This window comes from Melanerpes formicivorus, unplaced genomic scaffold, assembly GCF_026170545.1.
Source record: "Melanerpes formicivorus ecotype bairdi unplaced genomic scaffold, bMelFor1.0.p_v2 SCAF_6, whole genome shotgun sequence".
Classification (NCBI taxonomy): domain Eukaryota; kingdom Metazoa; phylum Chordata; class Aves; order Piciformes; family Picidae; genus Melanerpes; species Melanerpes formicivorus.
In genome coordinates this window covers 30,318,802-30,344,721 of record NW_027142358.1, presented here as the reverse complement: position 1 = coordinate 30,344,721, position 25,920 = coordinate 30,318,802, and the positions used below count along the sequence as shown (strand labels likewise).

The 25,920-nt window shown below is 49.6% G+C and overlaps 1 protein-coding gene across 2 annotated transcripts in view; it reads right to left on the bottom strand.

Moving 5' to 3' along the window:
• The window catches only part of HK1 (hexokinase 1), a 64,059-nt gene extending 38,995 nt beyond the window's left edge, over positions 1-25,064 (bottom strand). The window contains exons 1-3 of one of the 2 annotated variants that reach the window (XM_068140291.1): positions 24,953-25,064; positions 21,989-22,097; positions 4,796-4,958 (exon numbers count right to left, since the gene is read on the bottom strand). In XM_068140291.1, coding sequence (XP_067996392.1) covers positions 4,796-4,958; positions 21,989-22,054 — 229 coding nt within the window. In that variant the 5' untranslated portion in view covers positions 22,055-22,097; positions 24,953-25,064. Of the gene's footprint in view, positions 1-4,795; positions 4,959-12,209; positions 12,331-21,988; positions 22,098-24,952 lie in introns of those variants that run through there. The other variant, XM_068140290.1, reaches the window with a different exon arrangement.
• Between the last annotated feature and the right edge of the window lie 856 nt (positions 25,065-25,920).

Genomic DNA, 25,920 nt, shown 5'->3' with positions numbered 1-25,920 from the left:
GCAGCCCAAGAGAGGCAAGGGCACTGCCAAAGCCCTTATGGCTTTCCAAGGTCACAGTGTCCTGCAGCAAACAAAAGACCCTCGAGCAAGAAGCCACAAAGACCAACAAGGTCCATAAAGATGAACATAGCAAAACAACAGTGGGAGCCCACAACTCCTAACAATCCTCCTCATTTTACTGCACTGCAACTTGCTGCTTCAGACACGGGCAGACTCTGAGTCTGCTGAGATACAGATCTCGCAGTGCTTCCCTGCCTGCTTCTGAGCAGCATGGCTTCAAACATTGCTTTGCTCCAGTGCAAATGTCCTTTAAAACATGGCTGCAGATGAAGTTCCTTTTATGGGGATCAGAATAACAAACTGAGCAACTCAGAATCCTCTTCACCGGAACAAGACCGGAAGCAAAACATTTACCTCAAGTGTCTCATTAAGTCAAATACCCAAATAAGCTTTATCATATGAGCATCATTTGTCAAATGCAAGCCATTACCTTCAATGAATAATGGAAAAATCCACACTGGACCAGATGGGCCTTTTCCAAGCCTGAACACACCTCAAACAAATACTGCACTTCAGAAGTGTCTTCCCCGGCAGCAAATTATCAGATCACCGTGCTGGATTTCCAGCACCATCGAGCTCAGGGCAAGGTAAAATTCACCAAGAGTTATCCTTTCCAGTTAAAAACAAAACAGGACTCTGAACTAGACTGTCAAGCAGTTTTCTTTCAATCTACTTCAGGAAATAAACCCAGGTAGCAGCATTTAAGCTATGCTTTGTAACACCGAGGTGCGATCAAACCTGCTGTAAATTAATTAGGGAAGATCTGAGAGCATTTTGAATCAGCCTGAGATAACACTCTGGGCATTCTGGACAACCAAAACCACCACTAAAACCTTGTGGCTTTCATAAATTAACTCTGAATGAAGTGAAAAAAAAATAAATCCTGCTAACACCAACATCTCCAGAGTCTGCAAAATTATTACTCCAAAGCTCCTTGTACACAAGCCCAGATCTGAAAGCAAACAACAGTATTTTTCTGAACAGTCAGCTCTCATAATAATAATCAGACTCGGAGGAAAGAGCTTACAAGGCAGTAATTAGAGACAGGCCAGAGAAAAGGGCAGGCTTTCAGCCTCTGGCTTTCATGGAGGGACAGCTGAAGGCAGACAGTGCTGTCAGCTGGGGGCTGAACCCACGCTTTGGGCACTGCAGTGTGGCTGGAAAGCAGCCCTGAGGAGAGAGATTTTAGAATAAATCAAACCAGGTTGGAAGAGACCTTCAAGATCATCGTGTCCAACCCATCAACCAATCCAACCCACCTAAACAACTAACCCATGGCACCAAGCACCCCAGCAAGTCTCCTCCCGAACACCTCCAATGACAGCGACTCCACCACCTCCTTGGGCAGCCCATTCCAATGGGCAATCACTCTCTCTGTATAGAACTGGGGGTGCTGGTGGACAAGAAGCTCACCAGGAGCTCTCAGTGTGCACTTGCAGCCCACAAAGCCAATCAGATCCTGGGCTGCATAAGGAGAAGTGTGGCCAGCAGGGCAAGGGAGGTGATTCTCCCCCTCTGCTCAGCTCTGGTGAGACCCCACCTGGAGTACTGCCTCCAGTTCTGGAGCCCCTATTACAAGAGGGATATGGAGGTGCTGGAAGGTGTCCAGAGAAGGACCACGAGGATGAGCAGAGGGCTGGAGCACCTCTCCTATGAGGACAGACTGAAGGAGTTGGGGCTGTTCAGTCTGGAGAAGAGAAGGCTCCCAGGTGACCTCATTGTGGCCTTCCAGTATCTGAAGGGGGCTACAAGAAGGCTGGGGAGGGACTGCTTAGGATCTCAGGTAGTGATAGGACTAGGGGGAATGGAATGAAGCTGGAGGTGGGGAGATTCAGGCTGGAGGGGAGGAGGAAGTTCTTCCCCATGAGAGTGGTGAAGCCCTGGAATGGGTTGTGCAGGGAGGTGGTTGAGGCCCCGTCCCTGGAGGTGTTTAAGAGCAGGCTGGATGAGGCTCTGGGCAGCCTGATCTAGTGTGGGGTGTCCATGCCCATGGCAGGGGGGTTGGAACTAGATGATCCTTGTGGTCCCTTCCAACCCTGACTGATACTATGATACTATGATATCCACAGGGGTGCCCCAGAGTCTTCTGGGGGAAGAGGGAAGGAGGCTGCACATCTGCCCTGGCTATACACATGTGACGGCTGAGCTGGACATGGCAGGCACATGCAGGTGAGTCAGGGAAAGAAATGCCACAGCACTCACCCACAGCAAATATTGCTCATAGCTGGGGCCAGAATGTGCTTTTTCTGGGAAGTAACGAAATGGCTTTGCCCCCACTTCAAACAGCTACCCAAAGGGACACTTGTAACCTGCACATACAGATTACCATCATGCTATACACAGGTTGTCTGGGGTAAAGCACTGCCTTGCTTCTAATCCACGCTGCAAAGACACTGCCCATGGCATGCCTGTGCTGGAGAGGCTGGCAGGAGCCAAGTGGGCACAGGATCAAGAGCTGAGCACCCTGTGCACAACACACCAGGCTGTTTTTAATAGTAGGTGAGTAATACGTGATCTGAAACGAATGCCTCAACAAACAGACACGCTTACACTCCAGCAGGACTGCCCACTGCTCTGGCTCCTGCTCAGCCCCAGCAGCATTCTGCAGTCTCTCTCCTGGCTGGGCACAGATCCCTTTTCCCCTGTGCCATGCAGTATCACCAAGTCTCCCCAGTTTGTGCCATGCAGCAACCTGCAAAATCATTTGACTCGGTGCAGGCAGTGCAGATTTCTTCATGTGCAGTGCCTGATGGAGCAGGGAACTGGAGAGAGATACTCAGTTGTGCTCTGTACTCAGCTGAACTCAAATAGGTGTGAAAGAAAACACAAAGATTTCAGAGCTAGTAGGAAGGCTGGAAGCCCTCGAGACACCTCACCTCCAAACCCTTAGAGCAATCCCTGCCCATGACCCAGCTGTGTGGCAACTTCTGGCTCTCTCAAGAGGCTGTGAATTTCACCACCACATTTCCAGGGCCAGCAGTGCTGAGCTGGGGGAATTCAGGATTCAAGTTTGCTCTCCCTATGCTGTCTTTCTTTTTAACAGAAAATCACATTTCACCTAAAAAGTTTAAGGTGGCAGAAAACAACAGCAAAGCAGATCTACCAAAGACTTACACCTGCCAGGCAGCACCAAGTAACACAAAGCACCAGGATCCATGTTCTTTCTTAACCAAGAAAATCTTGGGTTCATCTCAAAGAAGGCCTTAAACCAGGTAACTGCATGATGCAGTTCTTTAAACTATACAACTTCTGCACAAGGGGGACATAATGTGTGGTTGGCACCAAACCACAGCTGACCAAATTCATGCTACATGAGGAGGAAATCCAGTGTTCCAAGGTTGGACACGATGATCTTGAAGGTCTCTTCCAACCTGGTTTATTCTATTCTATTCTAAATAATAAACACTTCAACATACTGCTTATATTTGTATACTCTACAGTTAGTGGGTTGTTTTTAAAAGACACTAAAATATATCATTTTGGGGTCAAACACCAACACATCTTTTTTTGTTTCTGCCTTGTGGCAGTTTCATCAGGTGCAGTGAGCGCAGAAAAACCATGGAAAAACCTCAGGACAGCAGAGCTTTGGAGCCACCCACTGCAGCCTCCTTGAATTCTGCAAGTTTGCTCTAAGACAGAGTCTGCAAGAGGTAGTAACAGAAAGCAAAATGAATGCCAGGAACCTCAAATTCAGCATATATAAGTTCAGATTTCCACTGGGGGGAAAAAAATAGGGGGTGGAGGGGAAGAAGAAACGCTGAGTCAAACAGCAAAGGACTAAAAGCCACTCTATTTGTTAAGATTCCAGATCACCAGCATGAATTGCAGAAATCAAAGAACTGCCTGTATGAAGCTGGCAGACAAACCCTCACCTAGAATAGAATAGAATAGAATAGAATAGAATAGAATAGAATGGAACAGAATAGAATAGAATAGAATAGAATAGAATAGAATAGAATAGAATAGAATAGAATAGAATAGAATAGAATAGAATAGAATAGAATAGACCAGACCAGGTTGGAAGAGACCTTTGAGATCATCGAGTCCAACCTATCACCCAACACCATCTAATCAACTAAACCATGCAACCAGGCACCCCATCCAGGCTCTTCCTAAACACCTCCAGTGATGGAGACTCCATCACCTCCCCAGGCAGCCCATTCCAATGGCCAGTCACTCTCTCCATGAAGAATTTCTTCCTCACCTCCAGCCTAAACCTCCCATGGCACAGCTTGAGACTGTGTCCTCTTGTTCTGATGCTGGTTACCTGGGAGAAAAGACCAACCCCCACCTGGCTACAACCTCCCTTCAGGGAGTTGGAGACAGCAAGAAGGTCTCCCCTGAGCCTCCTCTTCTCCAGGCTAAGCAACCCCAGCTCCCTCAGCCTCTCCTCACAGGGCTGTGCTTCAAACCCCTCCCCAGCTTTGTTGCCCTTCTCTGGACACCTTCCAGCATCTCAACATCTTTCCTAAAAGTACTGACTGTCAGTGGACTGATCACTAAGAAGGGCCCTTCCACTGGTATCATCAAAATGGATTTGACAGAGGCATCACAAAATCCTCCAGCATCTGTGGGAACAGACCTGCACACAGAGGGGAGGCTGTCTTCAAAATACTCCCTGGGCTTGCCAGAAACCGAACTGCTCTTGTTCGTGGCAGTGCTTTGGTGTGTTTTTAACAGGTTTCCCATGAAGCACAGCACATTTACTACGGAAAACCAACACTGAGCTCCTTACCTGACCCATCAGGAATGGACCTGACAAACGTAGGAAGCATCTTCACCGCAGCTGTTGGGTTGAAGTCCCTGGAGAGGCCGTTCTTCATCTCCCTCCTGAAGCGAGCCATGACGTCTATCAGCGTTTCGTCTGAGAGCCGCATGGCGTAAAGGTACTTATCAATCTGGGGAGAAAGTCAAACACCACTGTGGAGTGAGAGGCTGCCCTGAGGTGCACAAGTGGGGCTAGACCCCTCTCGAATTGCAAGAACAGAGCCTAGCTCCAGCTTGACCCCAGGGCTCTGGTCAAGCTGATAACACAGCCACACACTGCTTGCTTTGGCTTTTGACTCAAAGCCAAGGGAAATGTGCAAGTGCTAGGACCTATGTGAGCTGAAGCCCACTCCATCCTACTGCCTTTCCAAGGCAAGTCCCAGTTTCACATCATTCTGCCTCCTGTTTTCCACACAAAACCATTCATCCACAACCTCACACCACCATCTTTATTTAGAATAAACCAAACCAGGTTGGAAGAGACCTTCAAGATCATCGCATCCAACCCATCAACCAATCCAACCCACCTAAACAACTAACCCATGGCACCAAGCCCATCTCCAGCCCACCTCTCCACTTCTCAGCTCTCCTCACTGTCTGTAAGCTGAACTGGCTCAAGCTCAAAATCTGTCTTTTGATATCTTGCCCCAGCTGAGGTAATGTGAAGATCACTGCAGTCCACAGAGGTGCCTTGTAGTTAAAACCTTTCATTGGGAAGGTCTTGCCACAGTGCCTTCAGGGCTGAGAGATTATTTCTGGGCAGCAGATATTTTTCCCTATCCCACTCCAAAGCTATCACAGCCAGGAGGGTCAGGAGAGGTGGAACTTGGTTTTGGGCAGGTAGCATCTTCCTCCTCAAGACAAAACATCAAATTAAAAGTTGTAGATTCCTCCCTTGTGGCTCCCTAAGACAGGAATTTTCTTTACCTCCCTGGGGAAAAAAAAAGGGGAGGTGGTTCCAAGTTTTCCCATAGTATTTCTTGCCCTAATTATTACACCCATCTTCAACATCAGGAAGAGTGAGACATGCTTTGATGCCTCAAAAACACAGCTTGGCCTTGGGGTCTTATTGCTAAACACTCATGTCCCACCCCTTTCACCTCGGCTGCCAGTCTGCTCTTGCCTTGTTTCATTATCTTACAAATTTGGTTCTACAAACAGCTCAGTCTGAAGCCACACCTTTGGGATCACTTTTGCTTGCAGCTTAGCAGGACTAAGAAAATAAAACCCTGCCCATGCTTCTTGTTCCTTGGCAAAACTGGAAAAGCCACCTCATTGCAAATCCTTTGCCATCTGTGTGCCAAAGCTTGTGTGTCTCCTTCGCTTCTCTGGAGGCATGAGAGCAAGCTCAGCTCATCCCCCAGTTGGCATGAGGTCTTACAGGACCAATGCCATGATAAAACACCCCATGTGAAAGGTATGTACATGAGTGCTCCTTAGACTGGGGACCTGGAGACAGGAAGCGATGAACAATGTCGTTGGCAGAGGAAATGGAGACAATCAAAATGTAATTAAACCCTAAACTGACCCTGAACACAGCTTCAACTTAATTGCTCCTGCAGAACGTACTTCTGCTGAACATTGTCAAGGTCTGCACTAAAGATAGTCTATCTCCTTGAGCCAGATGCCCTCCCACCATGACCAAGCATTTACACGGGCAGGGGAGGAAGGCATGGATGGATGGTGCTGCTGGGCACAGCCCCCTGGGCTGATCCTGAGCTGCAGGGCTGGGGGGGGCAGGCAGGCCTAAACCATGGGGGCCACAGACAGAGGCTGCACAAACTGTGAAGTGTTTGGTGCCACTGCCTGCAGAAGAAGAGCAAAACAGTCATCAAATAGACACTGAGGAGAAGGTAGAGTGCAACAATATGAAATTACACTCCACCTTTGCTCTGGGAAGTGATGGTGCAGACAGAGCTAAATGGCAGAAAAAAAGCTGAACCCAGGTTCTCTGCAACAGAGGAGCATCCCCACATCCCTGTGCCAGCTGAATGGGGTGACAGCCCCCTCACAGCAACCCCCACAGCCAGCCCCCGGTGTCATTTCAGCCCGAGAACAAAAACCTAGAGAGGATGTGCCCTCTCTGCAGCCCCAGATGCTGTGAGGATGGATGCAGAGGCTGGTGTCAGGCTGAGTGGGAAGGTCTCTCCCTCCACAGCAAATCCTGCTGTGTTTTTTTATTCCATCAGAGGGTGTCAAGTCATGATGTCAGAGTATAAGGTTATCCCCTTTTAAAGGGACAGGGAAAAAAACAAACCTTCTCTTATCAAGGCTGAGCTCTCAGCAGCCCACGCTGCCACTCAGAGGCCTGATTCCCCAAATCTCCCAGAGAAAGCCACACTAACACATCATTCACACAGTCAGACTTCACTCTGCAATTTAAACACCCCCCTCCAAAGCCCTGCTGCCACATCTTCCTCCCAAAAAACAGAGCTGAAGGATTCCCCCCCAACCGAAAGCTCTGTTGCGAACGCAGGTTTCGGTGTTTGCAGAGCCAGGACCAGACAAACCTTCTGTTCTCCCCACCTCTGCCCCTGTGCTGCCCTCAGCATCCAGGGAACACAGAAGGCAAGGCTCTTTTTCCTCCTGTGAAAACCCAGTGAGCATTGTCAGCGCCCTTACATAATTGGGCTGGACCCTCCTGCACAGGGAGCATCACGTCGCGTCACATCGCATCGAGGCCATCTTCACCGCCGAGACTCACAGGGCAGGAGCGGGGGGAGACAGAGTCTAAACCTCCCTTCAGAACGAAAATCATTCCTGTGTGCTACAGTTTCCAAAACCAAGGCAAAAATGCCCAGCATTTTTTTGCCTCCCGGGCAGGAATGGGGCTAGTCATGCTGGCAGCACGGCTCTCCTGTGCTAGCAGCACAGCAGCCCTCCGAGGGGAAGACCCTCAGCAAAGAGCCATAAATAACTTCGGGGGGGAAGGAGTCTGCAGGGAGCTAGAGGCTGGATTATGGAGGTTTAATAACTCCCTACCATGCCTGCAATAAAAGCCGATCAGAGAGCAAATCTCAGCCTTGACTGAGGGGAAGCTATGGGGGGAGCTGGCAAAGGACAGAGACAGGAGCCAGCTGAGTCCCACTGAGGCTCCCGTGGGAGACGAGTGCCAGCCCTTCCTGTGGGATGGTGGAAAGCAACAGCAATTTCAGGCAGGCAGATGTGTGGGCAAGGAGCAAAAAAAAAAACCACTCCTTTATTTAGCTGCCATCTCAGAGCCATCCCTCCAGGAAGGGCATCTTCTCAGACAGTCACTACAGGAGCCCTACAAGAGCACAATCCCTTTTCTCCCCTCACTGTGCTTAAAAAAACCAACCCTAAAACAAACAAACAAACAAAACATCCACCCAAACCAACCAGACAGAATCTGGGAGCAATCTTTTAAAACTAGGATTTCACAATCTGAACCACATGCACATCATTTTTCTTGGTCACAGAGGAAAGATGGGGTTTTCTTTTCAATGCTTGGGCATAAGAAGTTTCTGAAAAACCCAGTCATGGCAGCAGCCTCCACAGGAAGTTGTGAATAATTGTGAGCACATAATGGAACAGGCAGCACTCAGGGGCATTCCTTAAATGCATGCCTCACTCCCTGGACACTGACAACAGTCAATGGCATCCAAGAAGAGAGCACTCCCACAACCATTTCAGTAACCACCAGCACCTATTTTACTGACACAGCCTTTGCACCAAAAGCTCTCGCCACATGAACACTTTGCTGCAGAGCTAGTCGTACTCCATACTCCTTTCAGCTTCAGGAAGATCCATCAGGAGCTAGGGCTTGTTAAAACAAGTAGTTTAGACACCCTGGAACTGTTTGTGCTTACTTATGATTTATCAGATGGGTTCCTCAAAAGCCTTTATACTGGGCAGGTCAGCACTACAGGGCTGCTCTTTTTTTTTTGATGCCACTTGCTACATTTTATAGCCCATCCCAATCTTTTCAAGGTGATGTGGCATTCACATGTTACTCTGGGCTTGCAAAAGCTTCTTTATTCTGTCCTCAGGTAACACAACAAGAAGGTATTGTTCCTTTGACAGAGAGAAACCAGGCAACACCTAAAGGCTCCCTTTGCTGGGGCCAGCTCCTGCAGGTACAAACCTGCTGAAGACAAAAGGTACCGAAAGGTAGTTTTACAACAGCTCTCCTGCACACAGACCAGTGGCACTGATGCCAGGGAGGCTCCATGATGCCCATATCCCTGAGGATGGGAGGCAGCCTCTTAAAGAAATCCAGGCTTCAGCGTGGGTTGTGCAAAGTCCTCTTGTCAGAGTGAGGATGCTGAGCTCCTGCTGCTGCCCCAGAGGATCACAAACACCCAAGGAACAGACACTTTTAAAACCAGCTGGATAATTATCCTGCCTGGAGTGAAACCACATGTGTGTTTTCATACAGTACAGGCTATCATAGTCTTAATCTTAGGGCATCTATCTTTGTTTTCAGAAGAGGAGACTGAGGGGAGACCTCATCACCCTCTACAACTACCTCAAAGGAGGTTGAAGCAAGGTGGGGGTCGGTCTCACATGCAACAGGTGACAGCACAAGAGGAAACACAGCCTCAAGTTGTGCCAAGACAGGTTCAGGTTGGATAATTAATAAAATTCCTTCACCAGAAGGGTTCTGAGGCACTGGAGCAGGCTGCCCAGGGAAGTGGTGGAGTCACCATCCCTGGAGACAGTTAAAGCACACGTGAATATGGTGCTGAAGGACATGGTTTGGTGGAAATAGTGGTGGGATTGTGAGCTCTAGGTGAGCGGTTGGACTTGATGATCATGATCTCAAAGGTCTCTTCCAACCTTAAGGGTTCCATGGTTCTGTGATTACACATCACCAGCTCACTTCAGCACAGCAGGGTCACCTGTGCATGTGCTCCACCTGTGGCTTCACTGAAAAATGTCCCCTTGTACATGCTGCGCAGCCACATTGCTGCCAGGACGTGATGGACAACCCACACCTTCAGCACCACACATCCACCTTGCCTACTTCTGCTTGCCCTGACTCTTCTTGAAAAATGTTCCAATGACTGCAAAATTTGGAACAAAAATTTACTGCCAGGCCTAAGGAAGTGTTCAAAATCCACCAAAATCAGTAAGGAACCACCAGTTCTGAGATCCTATCCTGACGACCTGAAGCCACCAGCCCCATCTGTACCCACCACAGTCTTCCTGCCACACTGAGCGTTAGAGCCATGCAGGGATGAGAGTCAGAAGAAACAGGAGGAGTTCATGCAAGGGAAGAAGGATGCTCTGCCTTGGTGTGGTGCACAAACCCTTTCCCAAACACCTTAGTGGTACTCTTAACCCCTCCACAGCAGCATCCTCAAGGTGACCTGCCACTCGTGCCTCCAAATGCCAAGCTGATCACTGCCATGGGCCAGTGAGGCAGAGGAGCACCTGCTGTGGCCCAGGAGGTCCATGAACCTGAGCTGGGGCAACGCCTTGGTCAGCAGCCCCTGGCTGCAAGCACGTACCAGCTGAAAGTGCTGCTGTTCCGGAAGCAGAGAGCAGAGGGAGGGCCCTGAAACGAAGCCATGCAGGCACGTATTCCCATAAACGGCACGCTGGGATGGAGCACAAACCCCTTTGCCCTGCAGGGAACCAGGCAGTGGAGGCCACCAGCTCCCAGTGGCCTCGGGGCAGCAGAGCAGTGGGGCAAAGCTTCTTGACTGCGGCAGAAACCCTCCCTGAAGGGCTGCCAAAAGCGAGCGGGCCCAATATCCGTTCCAAAGGGATATAAACAGGAAAAGATGTCTGACATCCTCCAAAAGCAGTAGCCTGGTTTTGGTTTATTTTCATTCAACTTAATTTGGTGTTTTTTTAATTTTCAGACAAAACCAGACTGATCTATAAGAACACTTCACAGCTCCCTGGCCAGACGAGGAGCTGTGCTGGCAGACAATAGCAGCCTCATGGTGCCAAAGCAGCCTGCAATAAATAACCCCTGGTAACACCACAGAGCTCCCCCCAATGCCTGCATGCTCCCACCACTGTTCCTTCCTTTCTCAGCCTTTCTGCTGCTCCTCAGCCAGCCCAGCACCCTTGTGCTTATCTTGAGTTTCTAAATATAACAGGCAGAGCCAGACAGAGAAGGCCTTACCCAGGCAAGCATGCCTGGCGCCAGCAACAGCACTTACAAACCTGCCGGGAAAGGGGAAATAAGGGGGCTGGGGAAAAGGAAGATCCATGTATGTGGGACCAGAAGGTGCAGCAAGGTAGAGGCTGTGTGCAGCCTTCAGTTCCTCATGAGAAGGGCTGGACAGAAATGCAGACCTAAAAGCCATGGAAAGAAATGTGGAAAATACGGGGTGCTGTCTCAGGTTTTATCCAACAGAGGAGTGGGAATGAGCGAGGCAGGGGGGATGGGGCAGGATGGGTCACCCACACACAGGAACCAAGGTCTCTGTCCTCTGGTACAGCCAAAAGCCCAAAGGGAAGAGGTGCTCTCCTCCTACCAGGACAAGCCCTGAGACCACTACAAACCAGCCTCGCTAAAGTTGTCACTGAGCTTCACCAAAGTATTTTAGGGATGCCCTCAACAGGCTCTCAGCCATGTGCCTAGGTGGGTCACACAGCACAGCCGGAGGAGGTGGCAGTGGGGAAGCCTCTGCTTCCTGACGTCAGCACTGCTCTGTCACAGGGCCCAGGGCAATTATTTTCCCAGTTTGTGTCCTCACAACCTCAGACCCAGGCTCTCTGCTCCCTGCAGCTCTGCAATATGCTCAGTCCGAACCGAACTGCCATGTTCTCATTTATCCCCGCTCTGCGCCCCTTCCCTGGGGCAGTGCTGGATCCCGGGGCTATGCCCACAATGCGACAGCAGCCACCGAACACTGAAGAGAAAAGAAGCCAACAGAAAGACTTCTTCTTTTTAAGCACAACTGCCAACCACTTCCTGCAATGACACAACTCCAAAATTGCCAGCTCTTCGCCTTCGTCACCCCCGCGCCGGGGTGACAGATACCCACAGGCACCCTGGGGAAGAAGGGAACCTCCCCTCCGCGGGGATGCTGGTGCCTGGAAGCCCGTCAGCACCACCAGCATCCTCGTGGCCTGAGCCCCCTAGCCCCTGCAGGGCTTCGCCGAGCTCCGTTTGTGCGGCCTGACCCGCGGCAGGCCGCTGGGCATCACCCACGCCCGGCAGCCTCCACACCCCGCCCCGGGGATGCTCTGGCGGGGTCGCCTGCTTGGCCTTAAAAAGGGGTTCAGTCCCCTTTCTCCCCACAGCTGGGTCGTTGTGGGGACAAAGCAATAAAACCAGGATGAAGGGAGGGGGGAGGAGGGGGTGGAACACCAACGAAAAAAATAAAATTAAAAAAAAAAAGGCGATTTGGCCGGAGGAAAGGGGGAGTCGCGGCCCACCCCATGCAGGTCCACCTTACCTTTTTGACCTGATCCTCCTTCAGCTCCGTGAAGTAGTAGGCCAGGAGCTGGGCGGCGATCATCCTGCCGGCTGCAGCGGGCGGCTCCGCGCACGCAGCGATGCAGCGCCCGGGGATGGCCGCGCCGCGCCACCGCCGCAGCGCCGCCCCTTCCTCCTCCTCCTCCTCCTGCCCCAGGCCGGCCCGGCACCGCCCACCGCACCCCTCCCAGTGCCCGCTGCTCTTCATCCCTCCCGGGATTGTTTCTGGTGGACAGAGCGCGGAGTGTCGGGGGGGCAGCAGCCGCCTGCTGGACTCCAAAAGAGCGTTTTACAGCAGCCTTGGAGAGAGGGCGCTGCCCCTGCGGGAGGGGAAGAGCAAACTGCAGGCAAATACCCAAACAAACCTAACGCAAATGTGTTGTCAGAAGAGCCCTTAGAAGCCTTTGAAAAAAGAGCAAAGCTGCGGGAATCTCCATTAACTCTGAGCATGTCCTGCCCAGGTGCAGCGATGCCTCCTCCAGAGCCAGCAGGACCCAGCCTGGCCCAAAAAAAACCCCTCACATAATCACTTTGGCCGCGGTATTTTCGGGGATCCCACTTCAAATACGCTGTCAGCCAGGACCTCTCCTCCGCGTGCCTGCTGCCCACATTTCTGCCACGTTGGGCTGCATTCCCCAGCACCCCAAGGAGGTGTGAAGCCTTCACCCACCACTGTGAAGCTTCTGAGGATTCTGTGTACCTGGAGCAGGTCCAGAGAAGGGCAACAATGCTGGTGAAGGGTCTGGAGAACAAGTCTTGTGAGGAGTGGCTGAGGCAACTGGGGAGACCAACTCAATCTCTACAACACCCTGAAAGCATTGCAGCTAAGTAGGGGTCAGTGTCTTCTCCCTAATAACTTATGATAGCACAAGAGGAATTGGCATCAAGTTGCACCAGGGGAGGTTTAGGTTGGACATTAGAATAAAATTCTCCACTGAAATAGTTCTTAAGCACTGGAACAGCCTCCCCAAGCTGCTGGTTGAATCCTCGTCCTTGGAAGACGTTTCAAAGACAGAGATGTGGTTCTGAGGGCATAGTTTAGCACCAGACTTGGTGGAGTAAGAAAGTGGTTTGACTCGATCTTAAAAGTCTTTTCCAACTGAAACAGTTCCGTGATTCTATGAGCAAAGCGACACAATACCCCTCAGAAAGCCAAAAGCCAAACACAGCTGCCAAGGTGACACAGGTTTCTGCCTGTGCCGTGTCTGTCCTTGGGGACAGGAGCACACACCCATGCAAACAGTGATGATGCCGGAGGCGTGATTTGCATAGAGATTGTCTACCAAAGTCCAAGTGATTAAAAACCTGCTTCTTCAGTTTCCGGCTTCCTTTTCAGTGCTACTTTAATTAAATGGTTGCACTGGCCAAAAAATCAAGAGCAGCTCTGGCAGCCACATCCCTCTTTAGGCTGCCCTAGCGGCTGCAGGCAGGGTGGGCAGGATTTCCTCCTCCACCTCATGGCGTTAGCTTTAAGCTCGTTCTCGGCGAGACTTCGAGCAATCAGTTTCACTGACGTGCGTGAGTTAGCGCTGCTCGTTTGTCTGGCACACACTAGCGAGCAGGCACGCCGGCGTCGCCCTGCCACCAGCCGCAGTTGGAGCCCCTGGGTGGCACCGCAGCGCGGGGCTGAGCAGCATCGTCCGGAGAGCGTCCAGCAGCTGCACCCAATCCCTTGCACAGGCTGGCTGAGCTCTCATTCTGATGTAATTCACTGTTCAGCCACGCTCCTCCTCTTCTGACGGTTAGAACCTATCTTTAATTCCCAGCCCAGGCTTGCTCCTGTTTTCAATCCATCTGTCAGCTGCTAATCCTCGTCTTTCAGCTGCAATTGCTCTCCTCACTCTCTGCTGTTTGGTTTCTATAAATACAAGGGAAAGTAACCATATACGTCCTCAGCTTTTGCTTTCTGCTAGGTATGACAAACCCAGCTCCTTTTGGTCTCCTTTCCCTGAAAAGCCCAGGCTGCTTTAGCAGCTCTTTTCCATACTGGCTCCAGCCTGAATTCATTTCTATCTTTCACAGCAGCTAGAGCTGGATAAGTTATTCCAGAGAAGGCCAAAATCCCTGCACTGATGTACACAGTTCTCCTACTGCATGTACATCATCAACTCCCTTTCTATTAACAACCACAAACCCTGAGGCTCCTGAGCTTAACTAGGACACCAACATCCCCTACATGACATCAGCCACTGCTCCCAGGGAATGGCAAACCATGCCTAAAAACATCCTTGTTCCCTGATTCCCCAGCGTGGGCAACGGACTCCTGGTTGTCAGAGATGTCCTCATCCAAAAGTTGCCTTACAGCAGCCCAGATCAAAATTCAGAAGCAAAAAATCTCTTTCTGCACATGTGCATTTACATGGGCCTTTTGTTCCTGTAGGAACACAGCCTGGCACTGCTCGATGCCCACAGGCTCTGTCTTACTGGAGCTCCCTCTACACAAGGTTTACAAGTCCTACTCTCCACCCCTCCAGCTCAGACACTTAAGCACTACCTAAATACACAATACTCCCCTCAGTTACCTTGCTGCAGGAATGCTTGCTCAGTTAAAATACTTGGACACAAGCTCAAGTTGTTTTCAAGTTACCTTTGATCAAAGGAAAGCAATTCAGACCATCCCCTGTGGCTCTCAAGGAATTTGAATCAGCCAGCTAAACCTCTGGGAAACCCTAAATATTCAAAGTGGTTGCAAATACGAATGGTCTTCTCTTTAACATGTCACCTGCCTTAAGGTCATGCAAGAGGAAGGCAAGTTTCTTTTCTTCATCAGCCAGAATCGTGATTTGAAAGTGTCACAAATCATTCAGGTGGTTTTTATCTCCACTGACCACTGGCACTACAGAATATTCTAAAACTCACCAGGAACAACTTAAAGGAATTTCCTTTAAGCTACAGAAGGGAGTAAGCTCTGCACATCACTACTCTGAAGCCCCCTTGGTGCAAGGAAAATAACCCCCAAACACATTACAGAATCCCAAATAAATCGAAGTACAAAGTCTACACTTCAGCAGGAGGTGGTTCATATGACAAAGTCAGAAGCAGTTAAGGAATGGTTAAAGAAGTGCTGCAAATAATCAGAGGGCTGGAGCACCTCTCCTATGGGGACAGACTGAAGGAGTTGGGGCTGTTCAGTCTGCAGAAGAGAAGGCTCCCAGGTGACCTAATTGTGGCCTTCCAGTATCTGAAGGGGCCTACAGGAAGGCTGGGGAAGGACTTCTCAGGATCTCAGGTAGTGATAGGACTAGGGGAAATGGAGTGAAGCTGGAGGTGGGGAGATTCAGGCTGGATGTGAGGAGGAGGTTCTTCACCATGAGAGTGGTGAAACCCTGGAATGGGTTGTCCAGGGAGGTGGTTGGGGTGCCATCCCTGGGGGTGTTTAAGAGCAGGCTGGATGAGGCTCTGGCCAGCCTGATCTAGTGTGGGATGTCCCTGCCCATGGCAGGGGGGTTGGAACTAGCTGATCCTTGTGGTCCCTTCCATTCCTGACTGATACTATGATACTATGGTTTGTCTTCAGCTGCTGAGCATGGTATTCAGAAAAAAACACCACCACTAAGTAACTCTACAACCTAAAAGCCATTAGAGAAGAAGCAACAGTCCATCCAAAACAGCTGCCACCTTTAAACATTTAGTATCTCTAAAATGCTCCTTGCAAGGATAAGTAAGAGTGCACCACCAGCTTTGATGCTGTAGCCAGTGCTGGGATGAATAAGCTTTCCTCCTACCAGAAAGCTGGAAGGGCAGCTAAATATCCTCATGGACAGCCAAACCATTTGCAAGCTCTCTCTGCATTGCCAGGCCAGTAGCAGGCACATGGGCATTATTTTTGGAGGGCCAGAGAAGAGCCATGCATAGGCTGCCTGGCACAACCAACCAGCTCCGCGTCACTACAGGAGGAAGCTGCCTCTGCAGGCCTCTCATATCTCCTTGCCATGCCATGCAGCTCTGGGTTTTCCCTTCTGCTTTACTGGAAAAGATCAATTCAGCAGCTAATTAATTACCAGTGCCGACTGCACGCTGCCAGGCATCCAGCAGGCTATTTTGAAAGCCACCATCCTTTAAGACAAATGACAACGTGACACCTGATGACTTGCAGCTATTTTGATTGTGCTCTAATCTTATTGTCCAGGTTTAGCTGCACTGAAGTGTTTCAACTGACTGAAGAAATTCAGTGCATCAGTTCTCCTGAGTGCATTTTTTGCCCCTTGCTTTGCCTAGTCCTTCATTAACTGTGTGCTGCTCTGTACAAGTTTGTGTTCAGATTGGGCTCCCATACAATGAAGGGGTTTGGGTTTTAATCACAGCCATCACATGGTTTTGTTGACCTCACCTGCTAGATGCTTTCTATTTTTGTAAGGAAACAACGAGGTTTTAGTTGTGTTCTGAGGGCCTGGAAATTGATCCATCCACTTTCATCCACACTGCATTTTCCTTCCACAGTACTTAACACACAAAGGGACAGAAAGAATCTTAGAATGGTTCGGTTTGAGAGGCACCTCCAAAGGTCATCTAGTTCAAACACCCTGCAGTGAGCAGGGACATCCTCCACTAGATCTGGTCGCTCAGAGCTTTGTTAAGCCTGACCCTTGAGTATCTCTAGGGATGAGGCCTCAGCTGCCTCCCTGGGCAACCTGTTCCAGTGCTCCATCACCCTCATGGCGCAGAACTTGTTCCTAACATCCAATCCAAATCCACTCTTCCCTAGCACCATCTCTGAGAAACAGTAAGTTTCCAGTCCACCACTGCCTCTGGCTGACAAGGGAATTTTTAAGCAGCTTTTGAAGCTCCCACCCCCGTTCAGCCTGCTCTAGTCAAACTCGCTTTAGCAGCTGGGTTGGACTAGATGATCTCGAGAGGTTCCTTCCAACCCCCACCACTCTGTGATTCCAGGGTAAGAAAGTGTTTGCACAGAACAAATCAATGTACATTTGTGCTAAACTTGGTGCAGAAGCTACAAAGAAAACTCTTACAGCAGCAGAGATATTGATTCGATGAGCGATCCAGCCAAATGAGGTTAAATGCATGATGCAATTTCACCTTGCCTGGAGGCACAGCAAGCAGGCTCTAACCATACAGCCAGCCAGGATGCTCCAGCTCATGTTTCCCCTGTGAAGGAACAAGATTAGCCAGGAATGCCTCGAGGGGGCTTCATTCCATGCCCAGCAAAGGCCACGCCGCATGCGGACGGAGCAGCACGCACTTATGAAGTGGTTTTTTTTGTGCTCCCGGTACAGGACAGCAGGAGGAGATTTCCAACAGAGGAACTCTTCCCCTGGGAATCGTGGAGCCAGGCAAGCTCAGCACGTCTCACCAAGCTAATAGTCCCAGCCAGGAAAGCGCTGCAGACTTTGCATGCGCTCAAAACACCGGCACAGCTTGAAGCCAGGGATTGTGTGAGACCGCCAGGCACTGCTGCAGCTGCAGTGCTCAGAGGGAAGATGGCCACCTCTGACCCCAGGGAAGCAGGACCTCCCCTTCCCCAGCCCTCTGCTGACAAAGGCTGAGGGCTGCCAGTGGTAACTACTGGCTAACAGCTGGGTTTTCTTTTTAATCTATAATGTGGTTTAACATTTATTTAATACATATGACATACAAAAGCAGCTATTCTCATATGTTATCACAATTATGATTTAGCATTAAACTCAAATCATTTTATAGACAAACAGCATTCTGAATGCCTGGCAGCATACCCAGGCTGTTGGGCAGTGTCACCACCATTCACACACCACTATTGTCACATGCCACAGCAGCTGGCAAGGGCACAGCACACACGCAGGTCTGTGCCCAGCCCCAATGCTGTCCCCATCAGGTTCCCCAGGGAGGGAACAGGGTACAGAGTCTGTGTGATGTTTAGGATAATACAAGAAATCACCCCATATACTTTGTCCTTCACTTCTCCAGAGGGTTGCCACAAGCCCCAGTCATGTTTCAGGGGGATTCTGCCCTGTTTTGTAGGAGCAGCTTCAGGGGGAGGGCCAGCTATGTGTTTTAATAAAGTCCCTTTGGAAGGAGTTGAGCACCATGCACTGGGCTGAGCATTTGAGGGCCAAATGACACCACACAGGGCTGTGGCTTCCCAGGCTTAAATCCCAATGACCTTCAGAGAGGAGGCAGTTTTTTCTGTCAGCTGTGCACTACTCAGCTAAGGATCACAAACAGCCGAGGCCGCACTGTGGCTGTGGTGTGAGGAGAGTGGAGAAAGGAAGCAAATCCAGCAAAGGAAGAGTGTTGTCTACTCTTTCACATGTGAACAGAGACTCCTGGCATAGATGGAGATGCTCCTTGTCTCAGTCCTTCGCACCTGGGCAGCATGCAGTTGTGTTTGCTTTTATTTCTTTGAAGTGGTTGCTCTCTTACAGCATCAGAGGGATGCAGAGAATGTGACCCCCACACGAACAAGAGTTGTAAACCAGAAAGCAGACAGACACACCAGCCCAAAACCCACAGCTTATGATAAAGCCCCATTATTTGAGAGGCCTAGCCAATGATTTTTTTAAACCTCTTAGGGATGGCAAGCTTCATTACACACCAGGCAAATCCAATTACTCCATCTTTAGTTAATTGATACTTCCAAAACCTACGACTGCATGAGCTGCACCACAAAGGACTTCTCTATTCAGCTCCTCACGTTCATGCAGAAGAGGGGAAGGAGCTCCCAGGAGTCCCCCCACCACAGAACAGCCTCTAGCAAAGCTATGCTGTGCAGCTGAGGAAGCTTCTAGGAATTCTTTAGTTCTTTAGTGGTTTCTTGTGCGGTGTTTTAAGAAAGAAAAAACCCAAAGCACAGGAGAGGGCACTAAAAGCAGCACAACTAAACTGTCAAGTTCAGGGAGGACAGAGAACTGCTTGAAAGAGTCCAGTGCAAAGCCACAAAAATGGTTAGGGGAGTGGAACATCTCCCTTTTGAGGGGAGACTGAGGGAGCTGGGGCTCTTTGGCTTGGGGAAGAGGCGCCTGAGGGATGACCTCATTAATCTTTATATATAATGTGAAGGGTGAGTGCCAAGAGGATGGAGCCAGGCTCTGCTCAGTGATGCCCAATGACAGGACAAGGGGCAACAGGTGGAAGTTGAGGCATAGGAAGTTCCATGTGAACATGAGGAAGAATTTTTTTTTCCCCCTGTGAGGGTAACAAAACACTGGAACAGGCTGCCCAGGGGGGTTGTGGAATCTCCCTCTGGAGGTATTCAAAACCCACCTGGATGTGTTCCAGTTTGATCTGGTATAGGTGATCCTGATTTGGCAGGGGGGGTTGGACTGGATGATTTTTTGAGGTCCCTTCCAGCCCTTGACATTCTGTGATTCTGTGACTTGCAGGGAGGATGAGCAGCACTGTTTGCATCACAAATCACAGAACTGTTAGGGTTGGATCGCCTAGTTCCAACCCCCCTGCCATGGGCAGGGACACTTTCCACTAGATCAGGCTGCCCAGCATGCAAGCCTCCCCTGATGGCCAGAGGTGAAGGGGAATGAGTCGAGGTGTTTCTCCATAAACCCAGAAAAGAACCTGCTCTCTGGTACTTCATAATGTTTAAAAGCAACTCAAAGCCCCAAACACTGTCCTAGGATGGACTCCTTCCCCATAGCAGGGTACCTGACAGCACCAACATGTGGCAGCTATGGCAAAGGGCCACCTTTCACACAGTGTGCTCTCCCTTGTGCTACAGGCATCCTCAAAAGCAGCATGGGGACTAACTCAGAGAGCCCCTTTTGCTGTGGGGCTGGTGGATAAAGCAGGCAACTAATTCCCAAAGTACTTTCATCACCCAGCAGAGAAAGCAAAGTCACTGCTGTGCTAAAATGCTTAGTGGATGATTACAGGCATCTCCCCCTGCCCAGAGATGAGTCCTCACTGAGATGGCATGGCTGCATCACTGCTGCCTCTGAGGGGTGCAGGTATAAGCCTGTGTCCACAGACATTGCTAGTAGCCATAGTGCCATTACCCACCCAGCCCCACCAAGGAAGTGTGGTTAAAGCAATGTCAAGTTAACAGTAAGCAGTCAATGCTGAACAGGAGAACCACAGAATGCTAGGGGTTGGAAGGGACCTCCAGAGATCACTGAGTTCAAGCCCCCAGCCAATGCAGGATCAGCTAGAGCAGACTGCACTGGAGCATGTCCAGGCAGGTGTTGAAAGTCTCTAGAGAAGGAGGCCCCTCTACCCCTCTGCATTCCTGCCCATGCAAGATACTGGGTCATGTATGTTGCAATGCAAGTTACAATGAATTGAGTCAAGAGCATTTCCATGGCACTATGCTTTCCAACAGAGATCCAGCCTGTTCACATCCCTGGGCACTTTGCATACAAGCCCACTCTGCTCTTCCCTCACACACTAAAACTGCAGTACAAGTGTAACCTATCCAAACTCAACCCTTTCTTTCCCCCTGGGTCCTGGGTATTCCTCACAGCAACTTCTCTCTCCTCAGTGCTGGAATTCCAACTCATGTCACATCTCTGTAAAGGCAAGCAACAACCATCTCAGTTTCCTGCCTCAGCTTGGGGCCCTGCATCAGTTCAGCACTTTTTCTTCCACTGGGGGAGAACTGCTGCATCAAGCAACCCCTTTTCCTAGTGCTTTGGTAGCAGGCCATTATTGCAGACTATACACACACAAAGCAGGCAATGCACACATACACATATTTATGTGCACACACCCCCATGTTTACATGCACACAGAAGAATACCAGTAAACCCAGTTTCTGAGGCAATAAAAGGGCAGTGGTGCTAAGGTGATGAACCTAATGTCAATGAGTTGCCCTTCATGACCAGGAGGTGCAGCATTTGCTGCATTTCACAAAGCTTCTCTTGACTCCAGCAAACTGGGATGAGCACAAGTGCAAACTTATGGCACTCTACCAAATCTTCAATACTAGAAAATACTAGAAAATAGATATTACACCAAGAAAGAAAAAAAACAGGCAAAACACAGGATGCAAACTACTTTGAGGTTTCAGAAGCCAAGGGATAAGTTTAAAGTATTTGCAGCTGTTAGAGTCGCAGCTTGTCCCTGGAGAAGAGGCAGTTCAACACCAGTTAAAGGATGGCTGTATAACCAGCAATTCCCTTAAGTCAGGAGGAGGCAGACACAATTACTTAAATGAAGGTGAATACAACCTGATCTATTGTACTACACAGAGACAGCTTTCCTAAACCTGCTTTCAGCTCCTCACAGATCACAGAGCTCCTTCGCTGAAGCTTAGCTCTAACACCCCTACTGTGTGGGAAGGCTTACAAAACCAAAGCCCATCCTTTATCCTTGCTGGAAGCAGCTGGCCTCCAGCAAAGAGCTGGTTCCAGTACACTGGTATGCACCATCCCAAGAGCATGTGAACAGCATAGTCCAAATCACTGCCTTTAAACTATTTAGTACATCTTTGCCATGCCAGCAGTAAAATCACAATGAGGAGCTTGCACTTTCAGCATGGAGAACAGCACCTGCCCTTCTTTTTTTGGCTACCCACTAGTACAAAACAAGGTGACACCTCTCAATCCCAGCTAAGAAGCCAGTTTCCATTAAGTATACACCTCTCTCCTTGATCCAGCATTTGATGACAGCCAAAAATCAGTTTGCATCACAAGTCCCAAACCCGCAGGGTTGCAGTCATTTGTTCTAGGTTTGTGCTCCTTTTCCAGCAAGAACCAGTGTGAGAAAGACTCTCCTCCCAGGACAGGTTAATATCCACACAGTACAGAGCTCTCCCCAGTGCCAAGCTAACCTCCCTACCCTTCATCCCAGAAGGGGTGTGAAGCAGGCACTTACTTTGCACAAGGGGGAGCAGCAGTAGCCAGGCACATCCAGGGTGTTGGGCTCCGTCCGTGTGGCCATAGCAGGAGCCCCTCTTGCCACGTCACATTGTCATCACAGGGGGCTGTCAACAAGAAAAGAAGCAGAACTGTAGGTTTTCATATCTCTCCAACCCCAGAATGCCTTTGAAAGCCACACAGCCCATGGGCAGATGCTCTCTTTAAAAAGCTGGGATACTGCAGATCATCATAGAATGGCCTAGGGTGGAAGGGACCTTAGAGATAATCTACTCCAGCCTTCCTGCCACAGGCAGGGACACCTCTCAACTAAACTCAGCTGCTCAAGGCCTCTTCCAGTCTGGCCTTCAACCCCCTCAGGGAGGAGGCATCTGCAGCTACTCTGGGCAGGCTATTCCAGAGTCTCACCACCCTCATACTGAAGAACTTCTTCCTCAGATCCAGTCCAAACCTACTCTTCCTCAGCTGAAAACAACCAAGCCTTGAAAAACCTAAACGCTCACGTTACAAGTCGGTACAGAAGGACGGTCACAAATGGTGGGCTTGCAGCCCAGCATCACCCAGGAACAACCACAGATTCTGAGCTGTTCTGTGATAATTTGATGATAGATTTTCTTCTTCTTTTTTTTTTTTTTTGTTTGGACAAAGTCCAAATCTGTCTCAGCAGAGACTGGAAGCAGATGCAAATGGCACCTCCAAGGAAAATTTTGGCTTCTGCAATTTCACAGGCTGTTGTCACAGAACATTTTTAGGATCAGAAACCAAATGAAGCCAGCCCTGGCACATCTAAACAATCTGTTTGGGGTCCTCCTCTCTCCCCACCCCAACACTCATCCCCTCACACCACTCTAAATATCTCAGGTCCTTTTGGGTGCCTGTGCCCAGGGGCAGCAGTGGCAATAAGGGGTCTCTGTGCAGAGAGATAGGAGCTACCCTGAGCTGGATTCCTCTGCAGCCCTAAAGACGACTGCAGTGGGACAGGTATCCATACTGGTGCCCACTGGTAACCCTTCTACACAAGAAAAAATGTTATTTTAATGTCACCTTTGTTCCTCACCCTCCAGATCCTTTTTCTTTTAATTAATTTTCCCCAAGTGAAGTCTGTTTTGCCTGTGATGATGACCACTGAGTGCTCTTCCATCTATGTCCCCATAAACCAGCTTCCCCCCCCCTGCTGAGGAGCAGACTGAGAGCAGCTGGGTTCATAGAATCATAGAATCAATAAGGCTGGAAAAGACCTCAGAGATCATCAAGTCCAACGTGTCACCCAACACCTCATGACTAACTAAACCATGGCACCAAGTGCCATGTCCAATCCCCTCTTGAACACCTCCAGGGATGGGGACTCCACCACCTCCCTGGGCAGCACATTCCAATGGTGAATGACTCTCTCAGTGAAGAACTTTCTCCTCACCTCCAGCCTAAACTTCCCCTGGCACAGCTTGAGACTGTGTCCCCTTGTTCTGGTGCTGGCTGCCTGGGAGAAGAGACCAACCCCCACCTGGCTACAACCTGGTTGGTGAGTGACAGGCAGCCAGCCAAGGTTAATCCACCAGATCAGGTTAAATCCAAACCTAAACCAGATTCTGGACCCCTGTTTTCTTTGTCATATTTTCACACACACACCCCCCAAAAAACAGGAGAGAGAGAATAAACAATTTTCAAAACTTCAGGTGTCAGAAAGAAAATTCATATTTTAATTAAATAAGGTTCTTCATCCTTCTGAGCCATTCCTAGGAGTAAGCCTGAGAGGCTGGCTTCACAGCACAGCTACAAGAGATGGGTGATAGAGAATCACTTCTTTGTAAACCTAAATGAAATAGCTTTTATTGCCATCTCAGTGCTTTAAATGGGCAGCCCAGCTCTATGGACTTCCTGGTCAACAGTTCTGGCTCCAGATTTCAGCAGCAGACACCAATACTTAGTGCAGCAATTCACCATCCACTTCTCCTTGTCTTGTCCTTCCTTCCCTGAGGAAGTTATCAGTTTTGGCCAAGCAAAAGCATCCTCACAAAAGCTCAAGTATCTTAGGCCACCACAACTTGTCCCCTGCTAGAGCCTTTGACAGCTGCCATGAGTTCACCAGTCCTACCTGGGACCTGACCCAGCACTGACAGAGCCATGGTCTCGCTCAGGGCATCTCTGACCCCCAGCAGGGTTACAAACATTTCTGCTTTGGCATTTGACATCGACACAAAGAAATGGTTTCATCACAACTTTTACCTGTAACCATGCTCTGGACAGATAATAGCAAGAATAGCTTGTGGCTATCAGTCAACATTTCAGACCCAGAAATGCCCTCAGCTGTTTTATGATCTGCCCTTAGATACTACTAACTCAGGTCACCAGCATGAAGCTTCAGGGATGCAGGTAAGGTGTAGGTGAGGAGGTTTCCTGCTTTTCAGTATCAGCCTGGTCGATGCCTCCCTTCCCCCTGCCCAGCAGTGTCTTTGCACGTGGTTTAACAGATGCTACCCAGGGTGGTGGGATGAGCACCCTCCTGGCACAGCTTTGTCAGCACCCCAAGTTACATGTAGCAATTTGTTTCGGTCTCCCTCTGCAGCACTGCGCATTCACAACAGCAGGGCTCAACTTTGACTCCTTAAACCTTGACCAGAGCTGGGACAATAAATCCAAACAATTTCCAACTGCAAAAGAGGAATTTGCTGAAAAATAAAACTTGAGTTTTTCACATACCCTTGGCTTTATCTGGAGAGCAGTCTGGACAGTAAGACACAGCCACCAGCACAAACAGGATCCCAAATACATTTAAAAGAGCAAAAGAGCCTCTCCGCAGCCGGATGACGATGCTGCTTCATTTGGATCTGCTTTCCAAACACTTACACAGCACCCCCTTCCAATCACAACATGCCACTTTGAAATGCCAGTACCACTTAGCTCCTGAGTCTATTAGACCATGAAGCAATAAACCCAGGGAAACGAAAATAACCCAGATACCTACTTTAGCACCCAGCTGAGTTGACAGGTGTTATCCCGAGGGCTCCATGGCAAAAGCATCCTCAGAAATGCCATCCCTTGACCTCTGCACAAGAGGCGTCATGCAGCTGATCTCCAGAAACCGTGGGGGGCTTCCTAAGAGATGCTAATGTTAACTACAGCCCTTTGTTTCTTTGCACTCAAGGTTTCTCCCCGTCAGCTTTCTGGCATTTGCCAGCGTGGTGCACGCTTTACTGGGCAGATATGGAGCTGCAAATTCCTTCATCCTTCTCTATCCACAGCATTCTGCAGCTAAAGCATTAGCCGGCCAGCAGATGAAAATGCCACTTGCTGCTTATTCCTGCTGCAGTTCGGGGAATTAAAACCTCTTTGTTTGCAAGCTGTAAACAAATTCTTCTTAATCTTTCTATTAAAAAATGCCAATTATGCTCCCTAACAATGTCACTTCATTGTGATGAAAGAAGGCATTGCCACTGCTCTGATCATGATAACATATCAGCTGCTTTTAGAGTCAATTCCTTTTTGTGCAAAACTTAATGACCATGCAGTTATTCACATTTCAGACTAACAGACCGGGCTTTAGACCTACAGCCCTGCTGCCTTGCTCTGCAAACACCACACTTGAAAGCAGCAGAGAAGTCTCCAGAGCAGAATTCCCGAGCTCAGAACGCAAAACACCTTTGCCATTTGCTCGGCACAGCCGGGCTGGGGCCCGGGTTAAACTCAGCTGCTTCTCCAGAGAGCCAAGGAAGGAAAGGTGAATTCTCAGCACGCTGTCCCAGGCCCGTGGCTGGCGTTTGGCTTCACTGGGAGCCATGTTTATGTCCAGCTTCCTGGTCCCCCTCTGGTTTCAGTGCATTTCCTGCAGAATCGCTGGCCACAGCAGATGTGCCCTTCAGGCATTTCAACTTTTTTTCTCTCTCTCATGCCAGTATTTATCTCATTTGTTTCCAGAATCAGCTGCACCTCCCA